The sequence below is a fragment of the Echeneis naucrates genome, chromosome 13 (genome assembly GCF_900963305.1).
Source record: "Echeneis naucrates chromosome 13, fEcheNa1.1, whole genome shotgun sequence".
Lineage (NCBI taxonomy): Eukaryota > Metazoa > Chordata > Actinopteri > Carangiformes > Echeneidae > Echeneis > Echeneis naucrates.
The window spans coordinates 13,865,758-13,884,984 of record NC_042523.1 but is presented as its reverse complement, the minus strand read 5'-3'; the positions used below and the strand labels follow the sequence as shown (position 1 = coordinate 13,884,984).

The following is a 19,227-nucleotide window of genomic DNA, read 5'->3' as shown; positions in this document are numbered from 1 at the left end:
TGAGCAACTTAAACTTGCTCACATGATTCAAATGAGGACATCATCAGGCTCATTTTTTGTTTTTGAAAACATGTCATTCTCTGCACTCTCTGAATTCAATTTACAGCACCCAGTGGGTGTTGTGCTATGTTTGGAGGTGTGCAGGATATTGATTGTTCACCCACAGTCATTAAAGAGACAGGAGAACGTGGCCGTGGCACCGCTGGGACTGAGTAGGAGAAAAGACAGAAGAGGTCCATACAAAGCCCAGAGAGGATGTTTATGAGAGTGCGATGTAGGAGGGTGAATGTCATTCTGAGAAGGAAATGTTCTCCACTCTGGCTTAGAAAAACCACAGAGACCAAGACTTGTAGTTGTTACCTCTACAGCTGATGACAAAACCAAGTAGTGTCTGTGTGCATGTGTACGTGACAGTGGGTGACTTCACTGGCTTCTGCATACTGAAGTACGGACTCTGTTTTTCCTGTGTGAGAATGAATGTGCAGTTTGAGTCTGTGCAGCGTGCTGTGTGGCTCAGATGTGTGTGGGTGAGCTGAGTGGGAGCATTGGGAGACTTAAGATGCTCTGGCCTGTTTCTCATTAAGTGAATAAGATTGTCTTGGCAAACACGGCAAAAAGTATGGTATAATTGCAACCTTATTGCAATAAATGCAGATTATCTGTTGCAAAATATTCACAAGGTACACACATCACTCTGCTGTGGGTGTTGATAATTCACTTGATTGTATGAAAAGATAACACTACAACCAAAGATCAGCTACTGTGCACCTATATTTGCTACTGAAATTGTCCTATCTAGAAATATGAACTAAATAAATATATCTAATGAAACTGTAATTTTCAAATATTAGAAATGCACAGATGCAGTTTTGTGTTGTGAATTAACCATGAGTTGGTTGTGTAAGAGAACCACACGGGAGAAAAAACATTGTTCCAGCTTCATGGAAACCTGCTCGCTCCAATTATCAGCCTTGCTTATGCTGCCGCGATGCACATGCAAGCGCACACACACACACACACACACACACACACACACACACACACACACAAAGAAAGAGAAGTTTAGGCTCCTGCAGCGTTGTAGATGACAGATAAAAAAAGGGTGCTGTTTGTATTAATGAAGTCATAAACAGATGTTCCATCACATCCTCGAGGTGGATTTATTAGTGTAATCACATTACTGTACAGCAAATTTCAGCTAGATACTATTCAATTAAGTTTAAAGCATGAAAGCTCTGCAAACTCTGACAATAGAATTTCACACACCTGATCAAACATGAGTCAAACAAGTCAAACCCACCAACACAACAACAGAGCATATTGAACCGGTGTCCCATAAGGTAAAGCTGTAAAATGCATCTGGAAAAACAAGTGTAATTACTGCATGCTCACTGTTCTGGAAGATCAGATTTATAGAAAAAAAAAAGCTCAAACAGGTGAGAAGAGAACCTACTTGTGATTAAAAAGATAATCAAGGCAATTGCAAATTGAATTAAGTAACTTAGAATAAATAGAACATACATAGCTACTTCTCTTTTAATATTTTTGTTGTTTTAATTATTTTGTAAGCAAGTCAAATATATAAATTAAGTCAAGATAATCGCACAACGGAAAATAATGCAAAATAAAAAAATGTAAGCCACTACTTATGCAAAGTCTAATGCTGATGCATATAAGGTTTATACACAGATGGTATGAACTGTACCATCCAAAATAAGCCCCGTATAGCATTTAGAGGACATTCATTTTCACATTCACAGATCATCATCTAAAAACTAGCACACTACCAGAAGTTTTACAAGTACATGCAGTGAGTTGCAAATTCTGGGTCAAAGACATCCGTACTGATGAGACAGCTGGAGAAGCAGAGGAGTGTTAGAGTTCACGAAATTCACATAGCACACCCTCTAAACTGTTCATTGCCTACTGCTAATTTGTGTTGAAAAAGAAAATGACTCCTGGGGTAAAAAGGTGTGTCTGAAAGCCAGCCCAGCCAGCTTATGCCAGCCATCTCTCGCTACCTTCCTCCCTCTCTTTCTCTTCATCCAGGTCAGGACAGCGCTGTCACTGCTCTGGCACAGATGTGTTGTCTCTCTCTACTGTCCCCGATCCTCCTGCCTCTAAAATCAGAAATAGGCAGGGCTTAGTTAAGCACTGCAGAACCTTGAAAACAATTTCTGTGCATGCTATGATAGTCAAAGTGAATACTGTGATACAAACTTTCAGGATTTATTATTCCGACCTTTCTCTAATGCAAATATATTTCAGTAGAACTTATACTTTAAGTTACGTTTTAAAAAAATGTTGTAATACTGAGATATTGATGGCCTTTGATACCTGATATATCTGATGAGCTCATAAACTAACTTGTATTGTGAAAAGGGGGTCTCCTCCAAAGGGAGGTGCTCCAAGGTGCTCCGTTCCAGTCCGACAGCACCATTAATTCTGCTGTCCCTCTGAAACATATACTGTACCTAAAGCACCTGGAACTATAAATAGATCTCCTATATAAGCATGTCAGGCAGCCAGCAACTGGGTTAGGGAGAATCATGGAAACAAATCGCTTCTGTCAGTCACATCCCCAAAGAAAATGCAGCTTTGTCTTGCATAAAAACAAGAAAAAAGCCTTCTCTTTTTTTCTCCTTCATTTCTCAAATAAGCTACCTGTTGATCACAGTCCTGATGGTTCAGGTTAAAAGAGCATGATTTAAGTGGAGAGCTAGTCTTTAAAAGTGGTTGTAATTTTTGAGCGTTTTGTTTTGCGCTGTTGCTGTTTGCCAGATTGTTTGTTTGGTTTGGAAAAGCATAAGAACAAACCTTAATGCTTGTGGTGAATGAATGAACAGTTGAATGAAATAACAGCTGAAAAATAACTTAATAATCATTTTGAGTACATAACTTGACATTTTTCACATTAAACAGCCTCTCTTTCAATATTTAACAGCACATCTAGAAGCATATTCACTTTAGCCAGAAGAATGAATTGAAAGATTCAATTATCTGTTGCAGGAGACCTCATTTGGTAATTAAACGAGTCTCTCTGTTGGGTTTCACATTAATCACACTTGGTGTAATCCAAAAATGTGTGCTGAATGCATAGCTTTTAAATGGTTTCTTTACCTCGTGTGTAACATTGGTAAATCAGTTTATATTCCTGCATAGCATTAAGTTCTGAGAAATAAGATTTTCTTGCTTTCGCTTTAGATGGGACACCCTTAAAATCCTAGAATATTGTAGATTGTTCTTAAAAGCGTAACACTAAGGAACAATATCATGCAATCCTACATTTTCCCAGAGCATTACTTGCTTATAGTATAGATTATTGAATCGCTTTAACTCAAAGAGACATGAAAATCTGTTTATGGTTGACTTATGCTGTTCTTCACTTACCTTATGTCACCTACTGTGATCGTTTTAACTGCATTATGGGGCCTAGTCTTATCTCTGGGCTCTACATCACTGACCTGTGTCCCCCTGACTGCCGTTGAGCACATCCCCAGTGCTGCTCACCTCCTCCCCTTCTGCTTTGTCCTCCGGCTTCATCTTCTTACGGGTCATGTGACCACGGAAGCCAGCCTGGATTTTGGCAGCAGCTCTGTTGGCCTCTGGGTCATCCAAGGGGATGTCCATAATATCCTCCTCCTCCTGGGGCCGGCTGCACTCCTCCTGTTGACAGAACGACAAAGACGCGCTGACAAAAGAATCCCATCCTGAATGGACTGTTTCCATATTTCGTACAATTAACTTTTTTTTTTTGGCACAGTGGGATGTGTACTTGTTACCGAATATGCCATCTTTATTCAAATCAAATCAAATTTATTAATATAGCACCAAATCATAACAAAAATACATCAAGGCACTTTACACATCGACCACTCTCTTTATGGAGTTGTTAAAGAGACCCTCCAAGAGCAAGCACTTGGTGACAGTTGCATGGAAAAACTTCCTTTAAGAGAAACCTCGAGCAGAACCGGACTCAGGGTGCGCCGCAAACAGCCTCGACTGGTTGGGTTGAGAGAGCAAGAGAGAGATTGGATGGGAGGCAGAGGCAGTTAGAGAGAGACACAGTGAAAGCGAGCGATGAAGGAGAGGAAGGTGGGTCTCAGTAGAGGGATGGAGAGAGAAGAAGAACAGGAAACCTACGTAAAAAAATGTGCACTAGTAATTATACGACTCTATAGCCTACTTTACTGTCCCATATTAGTGTTGACTTCCTCTTGTTGTTGCACAATGCTGGAGAAAACAGCAGTAGACTTTTGTAAAATGGCCATGGTCAACTGTGCTGTTTTGAGTTAAAGGTTGGTTCAGGATGTTTTTTAAGGATTCCAGAGTGACAATGATTATTAGATTGCTGAATATTGTTCATTTGACAAAAGACCATTCTGCTTTTTTCTTCTTTTTCTTTATTATTTTGGTGAGAAACTATTTGGTCTAAAACTTTGCTTTATGAGTAATAACTTCTAGTTATCGTTTGATTTAAAATCATCTTTCAAGGAGAAAAAAAAAAATAAATAAATAAAAATCTTTGGCTAAAAAAGATGATCCAGTGAAAATGTTACTGCAGTCAACCCTGGTGTTCCTTAGGAAACGTGGGGTGGGCTGAGGAGAAATTCTGGTTTGTCATGAAGTGCCAGTGGAATAGTGCCAAGGATTTCAATGGGTTATGTAAACATTATTTCACATTGTGTGGCAAACACATATCAGCTACACTCTGTGCTTTGCTTATAGAAGCAGACTGACATTTCATACAAAGGCAGCCCACAGAACAAGCCCACTGTCATCCCACTACCATGTCTCCAGTGAAACCCCTCCAATGTAGGAGTGTGACCACCCACCTGTTCAGCCAGCATTCATTAGCCTCTGTGTCTGACTGCTCACCGAGCTGTCAGAAGCCAGCTCTTTTGCAGCAGCAGAGAAGCAGCGCTGCTTCACTGGATTTTGCTGGCTACACACCTTCTCATGGGTCTTATTGTTTTTTTTGTTTGTTTGTTTTTTCCTTAGGCTCCTTAGACTTAATCAAGCCTTAATATTGCAAATCTCAGGTAAGCAAATGTCCATATATGGTGAAAATAGCTTGAGTTTTTTTTTTGTTTTGTTTTTTTACATAATGGGCTTTGTAGTTACTTCTCTGTGAAAAAACTTGAGAGCCATAAAGACACAAATTGTTAACATACAATTACTCTAAGAGTAAAAAGACAAGAGTACCAACAATATGCAAAGCAGTATGACGAAAAACTGTAGCAAACACAATTTGTAACTAATAAGAAATCAAAATCAGAAAAGTAAATATATCAAAAAAAGTTCAATCTGAAGCTTTTACTTACGTTGTGACAGTCCATGTCTTATTCTCAGAGATGACTTTGGCGTTCAGATGAACTGACCTGCTATGACTTGTACGCCTCAATTTCTATGTGGACCAAACAAAGCACTCTTGAAATGAGTCTCCGGTATAGTACAGATGCTTCACTGTCTCTTACTAACAATCACTGTATGCTCAGTAACACCAGCTCACGCAGAGTGAGAGAGAGAGAAAGAGAGATGGAGAGACATACAGTCAGAAAGAGAGGAAGAGGAAGGGAGGAGGGAAAGAGAGACCTCCTACAAACATGACAGTATGTGTTCCATCTTTTCTGTCTCATTAAGGTTGCTGACCTACTGTTATGAAATTAATGATACAGACCTTTAACAGAACAGCAACATAAACTAGGTACAGCCTAAAGACTAAGGTAACAACTGGAATGGCCTGAATATGGAGACAAGTCCCACAATTAAAAGTTCTTTTTTTTTGGAGAAAGTGGACATTCTGGACATATTCAGTCTGGACCTTAATAAGGAACATGCAAAATAACAAATTTATCTTATCTGCTTTCCAATAATAAACTTCACAAATAAAAATAAATGACCAACATAGAACTACTACACAAAAGCCAGATGGTCATAAAAAAAAATAATTGCCGACTTTCAAAGTTACTAATAGTGTGGAAATAATAAAGTGTAAGCATCTTGGACTGTTTTTACACTAGGAGGTGTTATAAATTTATTAGAGGCAGAGTGAGCTAACAGCCCTCTCCATCCCTCTGATCCCAGCTGGTATGGCCGCCCACACTCCTCTGCCAGCCTCAGAGACAAGACGGAGAGGAAGAGAAACAGAAAACATCCATCTATCTGAGCTGTATCTCTGACTTTAACACTATAATGCTGGTTTGTTAATCATTCAAATACAATACTAAATTATCATCCCGCGTAATTTCCCTAAGAACACTCACTTAATCAATTACCTTAGCAAATATTTAATCATGACCATCACTGTGTGTTACAGAATTTACTGTAATAAATCATTAAAGTAGATTGTGGTGTCATCTTAAATGTATCTAAAATTATTTATCCACTTAAGATGATCAGAGCACTGTAACATCCCTGAAGGCACGTTTTTAACAGCAAGAGCAAGTTAAAGGAAAAAAGTTGAACCCCCCCACCCTATTAAAAAAAAAAAACTAGAAAATTTGAGATACTGCAGCCAGGTTATTGTTAGGATAGATCAAATCTACAGTTTTGTGATAGAGCACAACAGCATTGTATATAGAGACACAAAAAGCACTGTTTTTCTGTTTTATCAGTCACAGTGAAGCTGCTATTAAAGGTAGATTACTGATCCAGATGGTGCCTAGCAACTCTCAGCATCACCATCTCCTATTAATTCCATGACGACACTAAGAGAGAGCAGATTGGTGAGGGGTTACCATGGTAACATACTTAGTGCCCCTTCCTACACTCCCTCCTTTCACGTTTCGAGCCCTGTTGGTCCAGACAAGTCAGTTGGGACTAACTGTGACAGCAATAAAAATGTTAAAGGCCTAATTCATAAGCCAAATTGTCTAGTCTGTCTTTTATGATGATGGATTATTGAATCAAGTTTCAATTTGTGAAGGCTATGGTGGCTCCCAAAGGGAAAGCAGATCTGGTACTAACAAAGCAACTATATTACAGTTTTATGAACATGCAGCATAGTATAGGCCTTGAAGAGCATCTCATACACACTCACATTTAGACAGCAATATTGAAAATGCTGGATTCCAAGACTCAAACTACAATTTTAGTGCTGATGAATGCAACTGTGATCCTCTTAATGACATCAAAAGTTGTTCAGATAAGCTACTTTTCTTTATCCAGTCAAACAAATAATTTATATAACTTAACTGTGGAAAGCCAAGGAAAGCTAAAAAATATGTTGATCAGACTCGTCCTAAAAGTTATTTATATAGGCTACGTGGGACAGGAAGTAGAGCAGAGCACACTTTAGTCCAGCTAAAGACAGCTCTGCCTGAAAGTGCATGGACATTTATCCTCATTCTGAAGAAAAATATGGGGATGTGGTGATTTTCAACATATCCTACAATCAAATCAAATCACAACAACAAATGATAAATTATTCAGACAATTAATGCATAGAAATGTGTGTGAAATGTGTCAAACCCTTTACCTTGTCACTACTCCTGCCTCCAGGATTTGTGGCATCCTTCTCAGACAAAAGTGGCCTTTCTTCTCCTGAGTGGTCAGCTGCTGTTTTGTCTGCACTCTCACTGAGGCTGATGTTTTCCTCTTCAATCATCGGCTCACTCTCCTGGACTTCAAAATCTGTCTTTTCTTCATCTGAAACTTTAACTGCTTCCTTTGGCCTGATCTCTTTTTCCTCTTCTGTATCCTCTTGATGTGACTCTGCAAGTCCTCTCTGACTGCCCTCTGGGGAACATTGTCTACTTGCCTTTAAAGTTTCACTCTCTGCCTCTATTGTAGCCACTAATGTATTTGACTGGATTACAAGATACGAATGACTTTCTACATCGCTATCACTAATGTCTTCATGCTCAATCTCACTATCATCTTTTGTATGCGTATCCTCTTTGTCTCCTCCAATTGTGTCTGTATTATCTACTTTAAAATCAGTGTTGTTTGGCTTTGTGTCAAAATCCTCATTCCAGCAACCCTCAGTAATCTTCTCTTTAACTTCATTTATATGACCAGTTTCATCCTCTGGGTCCTCTTCATCTGCCTCACTGGTGGGCTGATATGATGAGGTCACTCCTTCTGCTTTTTCATCATCATCCTCATCACTGTTATTCTGGCTCAAGTCATTTGTGACCACCTTCTCCTTCATCACGTCTGCTGCCTGCTGACTTTCCATTTCTTCCCCTTCAGGGAAAAGTTCTTTCTCAGCTCTCTCCCTTTTGGATTGCTTGTAATGTTGTGGACTAGATATATTTTGGTCTGTTGCCACTGCAGTAACATGATTTGACTCTTCCTCCTGAAATTCTAATGTCATAGTCTGAGAGACCTCTCTTGATCCCTCTTCCCCTGGTTGTTTCTCCCCAACCTCAGTAATCTCCTGAGCCTCTGGAACATCTTCAAAGCTAATCTCAACCAGAGAATTCTCCTTTGGTATAGCATTACTATCTAACTCACCCTCAATATGAGCTACACTTTCATGATTTTCCCCAGAAGAAATTTCAGTCACTGTTTCTTCCTCTGCTTTCGTTTGTTCTGTCTGATCTTCAGTTTCTTGATTGCTGTCAGAGGTTTCAGATTGACTGTTGATTGATTGTGGTGGTTGTTTAAGAATTTCCTCAGGTTGGGGTTTTAAGCTTTCATCTTCAGGTAAATGTAAATCATGGCTAGTGGCTATTTCCATTGCTGTCTCCGTTCCACCAAGCTCTGTGGTACAAATGTCCACATCAGCCAGTCCAGAATATGGAAGAACCTCCATACGTTCTTTAACTTGAGCATTTTTCTCTCCTTCTGAGTCTGAAGTCTCCTCTTCTACAACTGCTGAGACTTGTTTATCACCTACCTCATTTTCTGCCACTCTTAACTCCTGAGCACAAACATCTATATCAGACACCCCACCAAATGATAGCCAGTTGGCCATCTCTAACTCAGATTGATGTGTGTCTTCATCTAAAACATAACGATTACCTTTTTCATTAGCTGCCCAGTCGACTTTATCAAGTGTATTTATTGTTATTTCTTTCTCTCCCTCCATCCCTCTCAGTTCAACAGACTGTACATCAGCAGCTGGTAGCCTGTTGATGAATTCATCTTCTGAAATTTCCTTTTCCACTGAAACTATGTGTTTGACTGTAATATTATGTCTTTCTCCTTCTGTGCTTCCAGTTGAATCTGCCTCTTCAGATTTGTTGGGATGTGTGACGGAAAGAGTTGATGCTTCAGCTGCATGACTTGATTCATCTTCAGTTTGGGATTCATATGATTTTTCTCTAAAAGGTACCAGTCAAAATGAAAGGTTTGAAATGTTTCTGCTATCACCAGGAGGAAATTTGATTGAAATTTATGCCACTATAGTTTCTGATTACTTGCAGATCAGTCCTGCTCTTTCTGGTCTCACCTTTGACTCTGCAAACCTACTGGCCTTTTCAATTTATTTTTGTGCTCCCTCAGGATGGATCACAATGTATTCTTGAGAAATACAGTTTTAGCATGGACCTCCCTGAAAAGCTGACTGAAGAATGAACTATACTATCCAAATTAAAAAAAAATATATATATATATTAACATAATATTACAGGATCTTCTTGTAAACACTGAACAAATATTTGTGCAGTATAGTGATTATTTTCTAGCATTTAACTGCATGAACTACACCTTCCATTGTTGGAAGAATGCACCAATGTCCTAACCTGAAAGAAAGTGCCTCTTGCAGTGGTAAAACTGCAGATGTTCAGATCAATTGTATAAATAAACTTCCTAAATTTCTTAACCAGGACTACAGAAATCCTCACACCATCGGCTTAATACTGACATAAACCTTTTAATAACGAACCTAACAAAATAGCTTTGCATTCTCTTCTATACTTGTAGCTATCCTTCCCCTCATGTTTATCCTGTCCCTCTTCTGAGGATGGCACGCAAAAGTGGGACTCACTTGAAAATGGTGGCTTCTGTTGCAGGTTCTTCAGGATTCGGCTGTTGGGGGTGAAAACATACAGGAGATTTATGTGTGCCGGCAGTTTGAGGCTAATATATTGCAGATTCACTTCCTACCCCAGAAGCCTTGAATGCATGGTTGTTGTAAAATCTATCCTCAAGTTTAGCGGCCCACTCGGCAGGGTCAATGCCACTTTCTGTGAGCACAAAACAGAGGAAACAACAGTAAAATGACAGCACATGTCAGCGGGATCTGTCTCATTTCACCACCCAGGAACTTGGACTTACCTTCTCTTTGTTTGAGAAGAGCATCAAAGTAATGTGCAGCATATTTTGGGATGTCTTCAGGCTGGTCTCGCAGGATCTCTCTGGCTAGTCCCTCCAGGATTGTACCGAAACCTCGCGGGACCCGCAGGTGAGTGTTGGAGAAAGGTACCGACATCTTCCGCCACCTTTGGACGGTTATTATGGAAGTCTGAGTTCGTCCTCACTCTTTTATTGACTTTAATCTGTGCGTGTGGCACAGAAGCTATTAGCTTAACTTTATAGACAAAATAACATGAATTTTTGGCTTTTGTTTTAACGCATTCGCTACACGCGACTAATGAGGTCTAGAAAGTGTCTAAACAAAAGTAGTTGGTTACATTTATTACCTGAAATAACTTGGTATTAGTATCCACCTTTCCTTTTAAACACACGATGTCTGGAAACGGAAGACTTTTTGTTGATAACTGTTTCCGTAGCAACAACTCTACGACTACGGATACTGACGAGGCTCAAACATAATTGCACTCACAAAATAATAACTTTATTGGAAAATAGCTGCAGGTATACTGTATTCTTGAAGCAAACAATGGATCAAGGTGACATAAAATAGCATTATGTACATTTTTGTTAGTATGAATAGCCCAGTGAACGTGTGCTCCATGTCCTCAGGCGTATGTGATGACCGCATACTCCGAGTTGGTGCTCATCTTGCGGCTGACCTCTCTGGGCACATGCAGCCTGTCAGCTGATCGTGAGGCCTGGAGGTGAGACTTTGGTTCATCTCCCCACAGCTGGAGAGGAAGCAGGATTTATCAAGTACTACGTTTGGACCGATTCAGTGCTTTTGCTGGCTATTTGTGCAGAAGTCAAAGCTTAGTTGACAGGATCAACTAGTAGTAGTAGTATTTAAAGAAACGCGTCAGCTACAGTCAGCTAGCCACAGTGTAGCATACACAGACACACACCTACATAGAAAGTGCACAGCTGATATATAATCACACACTCATACATTCATTTTAAATTACGTTAAACAAAGTGGTAAATTTGCACTGGAAATCCTGTGATCAAAGCTCTCATTGTTTCTGTTGATATTGTTGTTTACCCTGTGTGCCCCCCATGTTAATATTGTTGCTGCTGTTTTTGTACCCCTCCCCTTCCTGTCCCTGCTAAGAATATATTGTTGTTGCCGTTGTTTTATTTATTATGATTAAATAATTTAGCTCTTCAATTTTGCTCCTTGTGCGGCAACAGCAGTCAAATCTAAAATAGGCACCAGTTTAAGATTTGTGACTGTGATCTATAGTTTCAAAGATTTCTGGCTCATTTTAGGATTCAGTGTGATACAGATGACAGACATGTTGTCTCTCACCTCCTTATGATCTCCAGCGTTCAAGTAGCAAACCTTAGTGAGCTCTGGCGTGCTGACACCTCGGGCAGCAATCATTATGTCAGCATATGGAACCTCAGTGGCACTGTCATTTTCTGTGACAAAAAGAAATAATTAAATGTCATCAGAAATGATCTGTTTTTGCATTTTAACAGTACATTGGCTTACCTGATGTTGGGATCCTCAAAGTCACTCGCTCACTTTGTATGGACAGTGATCCTGGTGAATATGACAGGTAAGAATGACTGGCTTGTGTGGAAGCAATGCTCTTTGATAGCTCATGTTTTCACCTATTTACCCTTCACTGGTGAGAAGGCAGCATCTGAGTGTTGTTGTGAGCTGTAGTGAACAGAAAAGGAAGAAATTGGTTAATAAAGAATTTTACAAAAATCATAACGTAATTGTATATGAACTGTACTCACCTTGACCTGGACAGAACAGGCTCCTCTGGGATTTATGGCATAGTTCATCAGACGATAGAGAGGTTAAGAAAAAAAAAAAGGTTGTCATTTCTCATTCGTAATTGATTTCTTTTTTACATAAAACATATGGTCAAAGTGTAATATTCTGTAATCACCTTTACCATTCCAGCTCTGTCTGTTCCACTTCAGACACAGGTAAGTAGCCAACACCGTAAGCATCACGACCACAGCAACACTAACTGCTGCTAAAAACTGTATTCCTTTGAAATCTCCTGTTAACACCAGCCAAAAAGCATAAACTTTGATTTTATGTGAAAGGGAAATTTTTACTTGTTGATTTAATATATGGATGATTATACAAAATATAGATAGATATACTTTTATCCCAGGTTGGGAAATTGCAGAATAGTAAACATAATAGTTAAACACAGTTCTTGCATTATCATTGTTAATGAACATTATATTCTACACAGTTTCAAAGTGCCATCTTACCTCCACTTGGATCTTCTGGCTTAACTGGAAGAGATGCTGAGAAACACAGGATAATATATTTATTAATTTATAATTTATTTATAAATTTATAAAAGTAAGGTGATCATGAGATATTTTATCTTATTTATAAGCGTACAAGGATCTCACCATTTTTAGTTTCAGTTTCTGACGTTGCGGTCCAGTTTGTGAGACTTGTTTTAGCTGAAAACAAACAAGCAGAAAAGACTGACAACAAGTCACTCCTGACTTTGTGGCATTTCTGTAATCGCTTAAATGCCAACGACATGATATATCAATATTGATTTTTATGTATACTATTCGTCTACCTTCAAGTTGCAGTAAAACAATGCGCTCAGTTTTTTGTGGAAGCTCGGGGTCATCTGTTCTTTGTGTGTAGCAAATGTAGCTCTTGTTCACATCTTCAGCAGTCACATTTGACAGATGAAGAGATGTTGTGCAAGATCTGTTTGTGCTGAGTGTACCATGACAGACAGACTTGTCTTGTGCTTTAATCCAACAACCTCGAACAAATCCAGTGGAGCAATCGTAGGTGCAGTTTAGCGTTAGAGAAACCCCTAACTCTACACGCAAGGTGTCATTGGGTACCTTCATATTAACACAGCTCACAAATTCTGCAAAGAGAGAACATTGTTGTTTGCTCAACGCAACAAAATCAGCCAAATGCAGCGAAAAAGAGAATATATAAGTCTCACCCTGTGCCAGCCAGAAAAATTGCAATGTAAAGTGGATTGAAATCTTCATTATTGCAACTTCTCTTTCTTATTCCCCCTGTCTGAATAAACAATTGAATATCTTGTGCACTTAGTTTGCTGTTCCTTGCACCTGCAGAAAATATACTGAGATGCCCACACACATGTTCCAACCTTAAGCTACTAGAACAGGAAGTGGTTCACAACAGGATTTAGAGTTAGGTAAAAACAATTCTTGAGTTTCCATTCATTCCACTTGATTTCCTAGAAAAATTCATTTCTGTTGAAAGTATAAATGACAAAAAGCTTACTATCAGAAACAACAAATCAATGACCCACTAACATTTAAACTATCAAATTTATGTATGCATTGAAACAAAACATATATTTCACAACTGATTGAAGAAAAGATACAGAACCAGATACTGTGGTTTACACATATACCTGCAGATGCACCAGTGTCCTACTGTCTTCTTGCACTGTCTCGCACTCCTCTGAAACTTTTGAAGACTAAAAGGGACTTTTTGTGATGAAGAATTCAACATCCTAATTTATATGACTTCAAGAAATCCAGTCATTTAAAAATTTCTCCTGTATTAAATTATATATATGTTACAATATCTGAATGAGTTACATAACTTTCATCCATTATTGAACAGATCTACTAACAGAGACAGTATCTAGGTTAGCTTTAGCGCATTCTCATCCATTATGAAGTTGGAAGATAGAGTTTCAGAACATCATGGCACACCATGATCAGGGAGAGCAATCACATGGGAATCATGTTTCGTGCTCTTGTTTCAGTTTCACTGACTGAGGGCCTCTCACTTTCATGCCTTTAATCTATCTGCTACTGTCATATTGGCAACTACTACTACTCCTGTCAGACAGTTTCAAAGGAAAATATTCAAATAACAAGTGATAGAACATCAAGAAAATCAAGCCATAATGTGCTCACTGAAAGTAATTCATGTATGTTTTTTTCCAGCTTTGTGGGTTTTTCTGATTCTGACACAATCTGGACTTGCCTCAGGTAAGAACAATGTCTGTTAAATATGATGTTTGTGTTTTGTTTTGGTTTTTAGAGAAAAATCAATGTAGTTTGAGAGGAAACAAAAGCATCTTGGAAATTTTTTCAGCCTTTCTAAGATTAATTTATTTTTTAAAGAGTCATCTGATGGGAGTGCAAATGTCCATGTCAGCAAAAAGATAGACCTGGATTATTGCCCAGAAGGAACGTACTTCTCGCATCAACTTTGTTTAGAGTGTCCCTCTGGCCATTTGTAAGTTTTAAACAATCTTGAATAATACATCAAGAAACTGCATAGATTACATTTAAATGTTCCTTTGAGGAATCATACAATCATGAAAAAACTTGAAATAAAATGTAAAAAATGTAAAGTAAAAATAAATGTGTTAATATAATTGAGCTCTGGTGTATTTATGTTGTACAGTTGTCCTGGCAATCTATCTGCGCCTCATATATGTCCAGCAGGAACATTTAACCTTTATCCTGGAAAAAGCATTATCGAAGACTGCAAGGTAAAAGACCACAAAAACAACAAACGAGCAAAAAAAAAAAAACTTTCATCATTACACTCTCTGTTTCCTTAATCTGTTCTGTCCAGACCTTCTTTGAAAGCCAAATAATTAGCCTCTTATACGTACATATATAGCAGGTGAATAGACCTCAGAAATCTCACCAATGTCCGTTCACCTTTGGTTTCACTTTTTTCCCTCACTGTGTTCTTCTGCACATGAAATATCTCAAATACCATCATTGATCCTGTATGACAAGATGCATTATTATTATTATTGTTCTGTCTTTACAACTTTGATTCCTCTGTGTTGCAGCCATGTTTTCCAGGCCTGGTCAGTTCAGAGGACAGAGTGGATTGTAGGTTGTGTCCTGCAGGTTTTTCATGTGACCCAGCCAACGGGATGCTCTCATTATGCCCCCCAGGACAACATTCTCCTGAGGGGGTCCTGCAGTGTGTCACCTGCCCTGTAGACTCTGTCTGCACCTCTGGATTCCCTCAGAAGGTATCAGATGCAGCACGATCAATTCCAGATACATAGAAATGAAAACTTTTTGTATGTGAGAATGAAAAACTTGATAGTATTGTGGCCTAGAAATTAGAAACAATTGAAGCCATATGCTTTTCCTTCTTGCTCTTTTATTGATTTCTTATTTATGCTTTATAGTGTGGGCCTGGCAAGGAGCCCAGCCTAGATCATACTCTGTGCAATGACTGTGCCCCTGGCTTCTATTCCACTATGTGCACTATCCAGTGTCTGCAGTGTCCAGCAGGTAATGCAGTACCAAAGAAGCATTTACAAGTAAACTAAAATAATACATTTGTTAATTTGCGATTATTACGGCCCCCAACAAAATGTATCCTCTTTATGCCATAGGAAGTTACTGTCCAGATAATGGGATGATACAGCCTCTTCCATGTCCTCCTGGTTGGTCCTCCACACCCGGACAGACTTACTGTCGTAGCTGTAATGATACGTCCTCACTGTGTGGGGGAGTCGTTGCTTCACGCTGGGGCCAACCACTGCCAAGATCAAGTCAAATGAACACCTGTCGACCAGGAACATACAAAGACACGAGGGAGCAGTTATGTGTGGTCTGTCCTGTAGGTTAGTTTATCGCTTTTTACTGTCACTTGTATCACAATATTTTTTTTCTTCCTGGAAAAAGGCCCAATGTACATTTGGGTATGTTTTTCTTCACCACAGGTCATTACTGTGTAGGTGGTGTAGCTGTACCTTGTCCTGCAGGGACTTATGGCTCTAAAGAAGGTCTGCAGAGGCTTAAAGATTGCACAATCTGTCCTGCAGGTAAAATGACAAGACTTTTATCCTTTAATATTCACAATTTTACACCCAATGATATGATTTCCACAGAAAATAACCAATTTAAACAAAAATGTACCCAGTCAGTCATGATGTTCCTCGTCCAACAGGCCATTTTTATTCAGCTTTCTAATTGTTAATAGTTTTACATGACTTTACCTTATTATATCCTGTGAACATATCCCTCTGACCTTTGCTATAAATACTTTTCTCCAGGGTTTTACTGTCTGGAAGGCAGTTCATGGAGACCTACCTCTCAGTTCCTGTGCCCACAGGGCTATTACTGCGAAGAAGGCACTGCTGCCCCTCATGGGTCACCTTGCCCTGCTGGTACAGCTGGGGAACAACTGGGTCAGACAAGTAGGGCAGCCTGTAAGAGATGTAGAGAAGGGCGCTTCTGTCCTGCAGGTAAGTCTAACGACTGGTACACCGACTTCAGAGGAGCAACAAATGCTGAAATAATATTGTGGGACATTAGGTAATCCAGCCATACATGAAAATGAAAGAGCATGAAATAGAAGTCAAATATTTTCATTTTACAGCTAAAATGTTGTAATGTAACACTGCAACATGCGCTGTACACACTGCTCATTTTGTATGGCATCCATATGTAAGTCTGCATGCGTGTTTGTGTGTGCATGTGTGACAGGCTCATCTGTTCCTGGCTTGCCCTGTGCTCGGGGGCGATATTGCCCTGCTGGCACCTTGGAAGAAGTGATATGTCCTCTAGGAACTTTCACCCCTCATCAAGGGGCTATAAGTGAGTATATATAGCTCTCATCAAATAATATTTTCCTTCTTTGTTTTGAAATCTATAATGGTGTCTTAGTTTCTCATAGCAAAAACTCAGTGATTATATAAATAAGTAAGTGTTGTTTAGTTACCTTTATAAACCAGATTATATGGATGAGAAACTGCAACAGATGGCAAGAGGGCAAAGAGACAAAATGTCAATAAGAAGCACAACTGCTGATTGCAAGCTGGAGCTGTCCAATATAGAAAAGATGATGAGGGGAAAGCTGGCTGACTATTACATGAGCACTGATTACAGAACGGATAAATCACAAAAACACTGAATGCCTTTAAATACATCTTAACCAGAATCTTAACAGATATTAGGCGTATTGTAACCTGACAATCAACCTACTGTACATAGGAGTGATATGTTTGTGACTATCTCCTCCAGGTGTGAAGGATTGTCTCAAATGCCCCTCTGGCTTTTATTGTCCTCATGGGACAAGCGACCCTATGCCTTGTCCTCCAGGCTCCTTCAATCCCCTTGAGGGTCAGGATGAACTGGCTGATTGCAGAGAGTGCTATGCAGGGAAGGCATGCACACAGGTGGCCTTGAGAGCACCTGATGTGGATTGCATGCAGGGGTAAGTAACCTCCTCAGGTCCAAGAAAAGGTTTTCTGTCAAGCACTCTTCAGTGATACTGCAAACTTTTCTTTTTGAATGTGTACATTTCTGTTATGGATACTGAGACTGACACATCCATGAAACATCTTCTCATAAAGGTTTTTCTACTCAGTGCTGTGGAATTGTTTTTTGATGAGTCTGATCAATTTTTCTGAATCCTATAGGTTTGTCTGTCCTCCTGGTTCCTCAAAACCTAATGACCCGACGAATGCTTGTCCACCGGGGACACTGAGCAACCGTACCGACCTCACGCACCGCTCACAGTGTCAGCAGTGCCCGGCACGATACGCCTGCCTTCGTGGTGACATTATATTTTACACAGATGCATTTCACTTATAATTCAGAAGCACTGTTTGGTACTTTATAACAACATTGTAAAACCAATAATAACAAGGCCACAACGAGTTTAAAATTGCATGACAGTTGAGGTATTTAGGTAGACATAGGGAGGTCATTGACTGTGTCTACAGATTACAGCCTGTTTGCATGTTTTCCCACCTTGATGCCAGTGTCAAATCTATTTGATCAGGAACTGGTGGTATCCAGAGACCACCACTCTCCTGCTTTGCGGGACATTATTGTCCCCCTGGAACTATGTTTCCCACCCAGTATAAGTGTCCTGTGGGGACATGGAACAGTCACAGTGGATTGGAAGCTGAAAGTGAGTGTCAACCGTGCCCACAGGGCTGGTACTGTTTAGCTGGATCTGGAGCGCCGTCAGGTCGATGCAGTTCTGGACACTACTGTCCTGAAGGTACTGAAGACCATGAATCACGTGGTAGCATAGGTAGTTTCAATATATGTTTGTTCACTGCTGTAGTTCAAAAGTCCATTACATAAAATGTTTTCCTTTTCAAAAAGTATATCTTATAAATCCTTTCTTCCAAATTTGCAATCATCTCTCATTTACATAGCTATAACTACGGTGATGTTGCATTCGACAGGGACTGCGTATGGTACCCAGTTTCCTTGCCCTGCAGGCACCTACAGCATGCGAATGGGCAACAGACACAGAGAGGACTGCCTGATTTGTCCTGAAGGCTCATTCTGTCAGCAAGGCACCTCCAAACCTTCACCATGTCCACCGTAAGCAGTAGTTAAGCGTGCAATGATAAAAAAGATGATGATATGGAAAGAATTTGCTATAGATGAGCGAAATGAAGGATTAAACTGGTTTAATAAATATGATTCAGTGCATCCACTCTGTCTTATCTTTTACCAGCTCCACATTTCTCCACCTGAAAGGAGGTCGGAAGCTGGAGGACTGCTCTGCTTGTCCTGCTGGCTATTTTTGTCCCCTCTCAGCCACTGTCAACCCCAGAGTGTGTGGAGCTGGCAGCTTCTCTGTAAGGCCCCATCTTTAACACAGTCCTTTGTGACTGGTTAACTGACAGAACCAGTGGAAAACCAGTGCTCGTGTTTTTGGCCTGTCCTTCTATAAGCCCAATCGCCCTATTTTTAGATTCCATTTTCCACCCACAGTGATATGGTCTTACATTACTCACAGTGTGTACATTTGTAAATGTCAGCAAGAAGTATAATTAAATTTTACAATAGTTACATTTTTGCTCACAGCATCTCAGCAATATCGGTGTTATTCCCGGAACTTCTAAGTTATATGCTTTTCTTCTTTGCTCTTTTTGTGTGTGTGTGTGTGTGTGTGTGTGTGTGTGTGTGTGTGTGTGTGTTTTTTTTTTTTTTTTTGTATCCCTCCCCCATACTAGTTGA

The 19,227-nt window shown here is 39.6% G+C and overlaps 2 protein-coding genes across 6 annotated transcripts; both read right to left on the bottom strand.

The window, feature by feature from the left end:
* Positions 1-1,481: 1,481 nt before the first annotated feature.
* nrgnb (neurogranin (protein kinase C substrate, RC3) b) lies at positions 1,482-10,549 on the bottom strand. 4 transcript variants are annotated; one of them, XM_029517593.1, is made up of 6 exons: positions 10,228-10,549; positions 10,057-10,136; positions 9,938-9,978; positions 7,481-9,272; positions 3,465-3,666; positions 1,482-2,120 (listed from the first exon to the last, which is right to left on the bottom strand). In XM_029517593.1, exons 1-6 carry the CDS (start codon positions 10,379-10,381, stop codon positions 2,065-2,067), a joined length of 2,325 nt encoding a protein of 774 aa, XP_029373453.1. In that variant the 5' UTR covers positions 10,382-10,549; the 3' UTR covers positions 1,482-2,064. The 4 variants fall into 4 exon arrangements, with proteins under 4 accessions (XP_029373453.1, XP_029373454.1, XP_029373455.1 ...); XM_029517594.1 differs by having other exon boundaries at positions 3,511-3,666; XM_029517595.1 differs by lacking the exons at positions 7,481-9,272; positions 9,938-9,978; positions 10,057-10,136; positions 10,228-10,549 and adding an exon at positions 5,325-5,339.
* Positions 10,550-10,725: 176 nt separating this feature from the next.
* Positions 10,726-13,355, bottom strand: LOC115053395 (uncharacterized). Of its 2 annotated transcripts, none has more exons than XM_029518050.1 (10): positions 13,221-13,355; positions 12,834-13,139; positions 12,655-12,708; positions 12,508-12,543; positions 12,171-12,287; positions 12,016-12,040; positions 11,892-11,932; positions 11,762-11,812; positions 11,576-11,688; positions 10,726-10,997 (listed from the first exon to the last, which is right to left on the bottom strand). In XM_029518050.1, the coding sequence occupies exons 1-10, from the start codon at positions 13,267-13,269 to the stop codon at positions 10,872-10,874; spliced, it is 918 nt and encodes a 305-aa protein (XP_029373910.1). In that variant the 5' UTR covers positions 13,270-13,355; the 3' UTR covers positions 10,726-10,871. The 2 variants fall into 2 exon arrangements, with proteins under 2 accessions (XP_029373910.1, XP_029373911.1); XM_029518051.1 differs by having other exon boundaries at positions 12,177-12,287.
* Positions 13,356-19,227: the final 5,872 nt, after the last annotated feature.

Bases quoted from the DNA above. Each gene is read 5' to 3' on its own strand.
- LOC115053395 (XM_029518050.1), bottom strand. From the start codon at position 13,269: ATGAAGATTTCAATCCACTTTACATTGCAATTTTTCTGGCTGGCACAG. The intron at 12,288-12,507 runs GTAAGATGGCAC...TGGTGTTAACAG, and splicing joins GCCAGAAGATCCAAGTGGAG to GAGATTTCAAAGGAATACAG. The intron at 11,813-11,891 runs GTAAATAGGTGA...CATATTCACCAG, and splicing joins TGCCTTCTCACCAGTGAAGG to GATCACTGTCCATACAAAGT.
- nrgnb (XM_029517593.1), bottom strand. From the start codon at position 10,381: ATGTCGGTACCTTTCTCCAACACTCACCTGCGGGTCCCGCGAGGTTTC. The intron at 10,137-10,227 runs GTAAGTCCAAGT...TTGTGCTCACAG, and splicing joins TCTTCTCAAACAAAGAGAAG to AAAGTGGCATTGACCCTGCC. The intron at 3,667-7,480 runs GTAAAGGGTTTG...TTCTGTCAACAG, and splicing joins GAGGCAGGAGTAGTGACAAG to GAGGAGTGCAGCCGGCCCCA.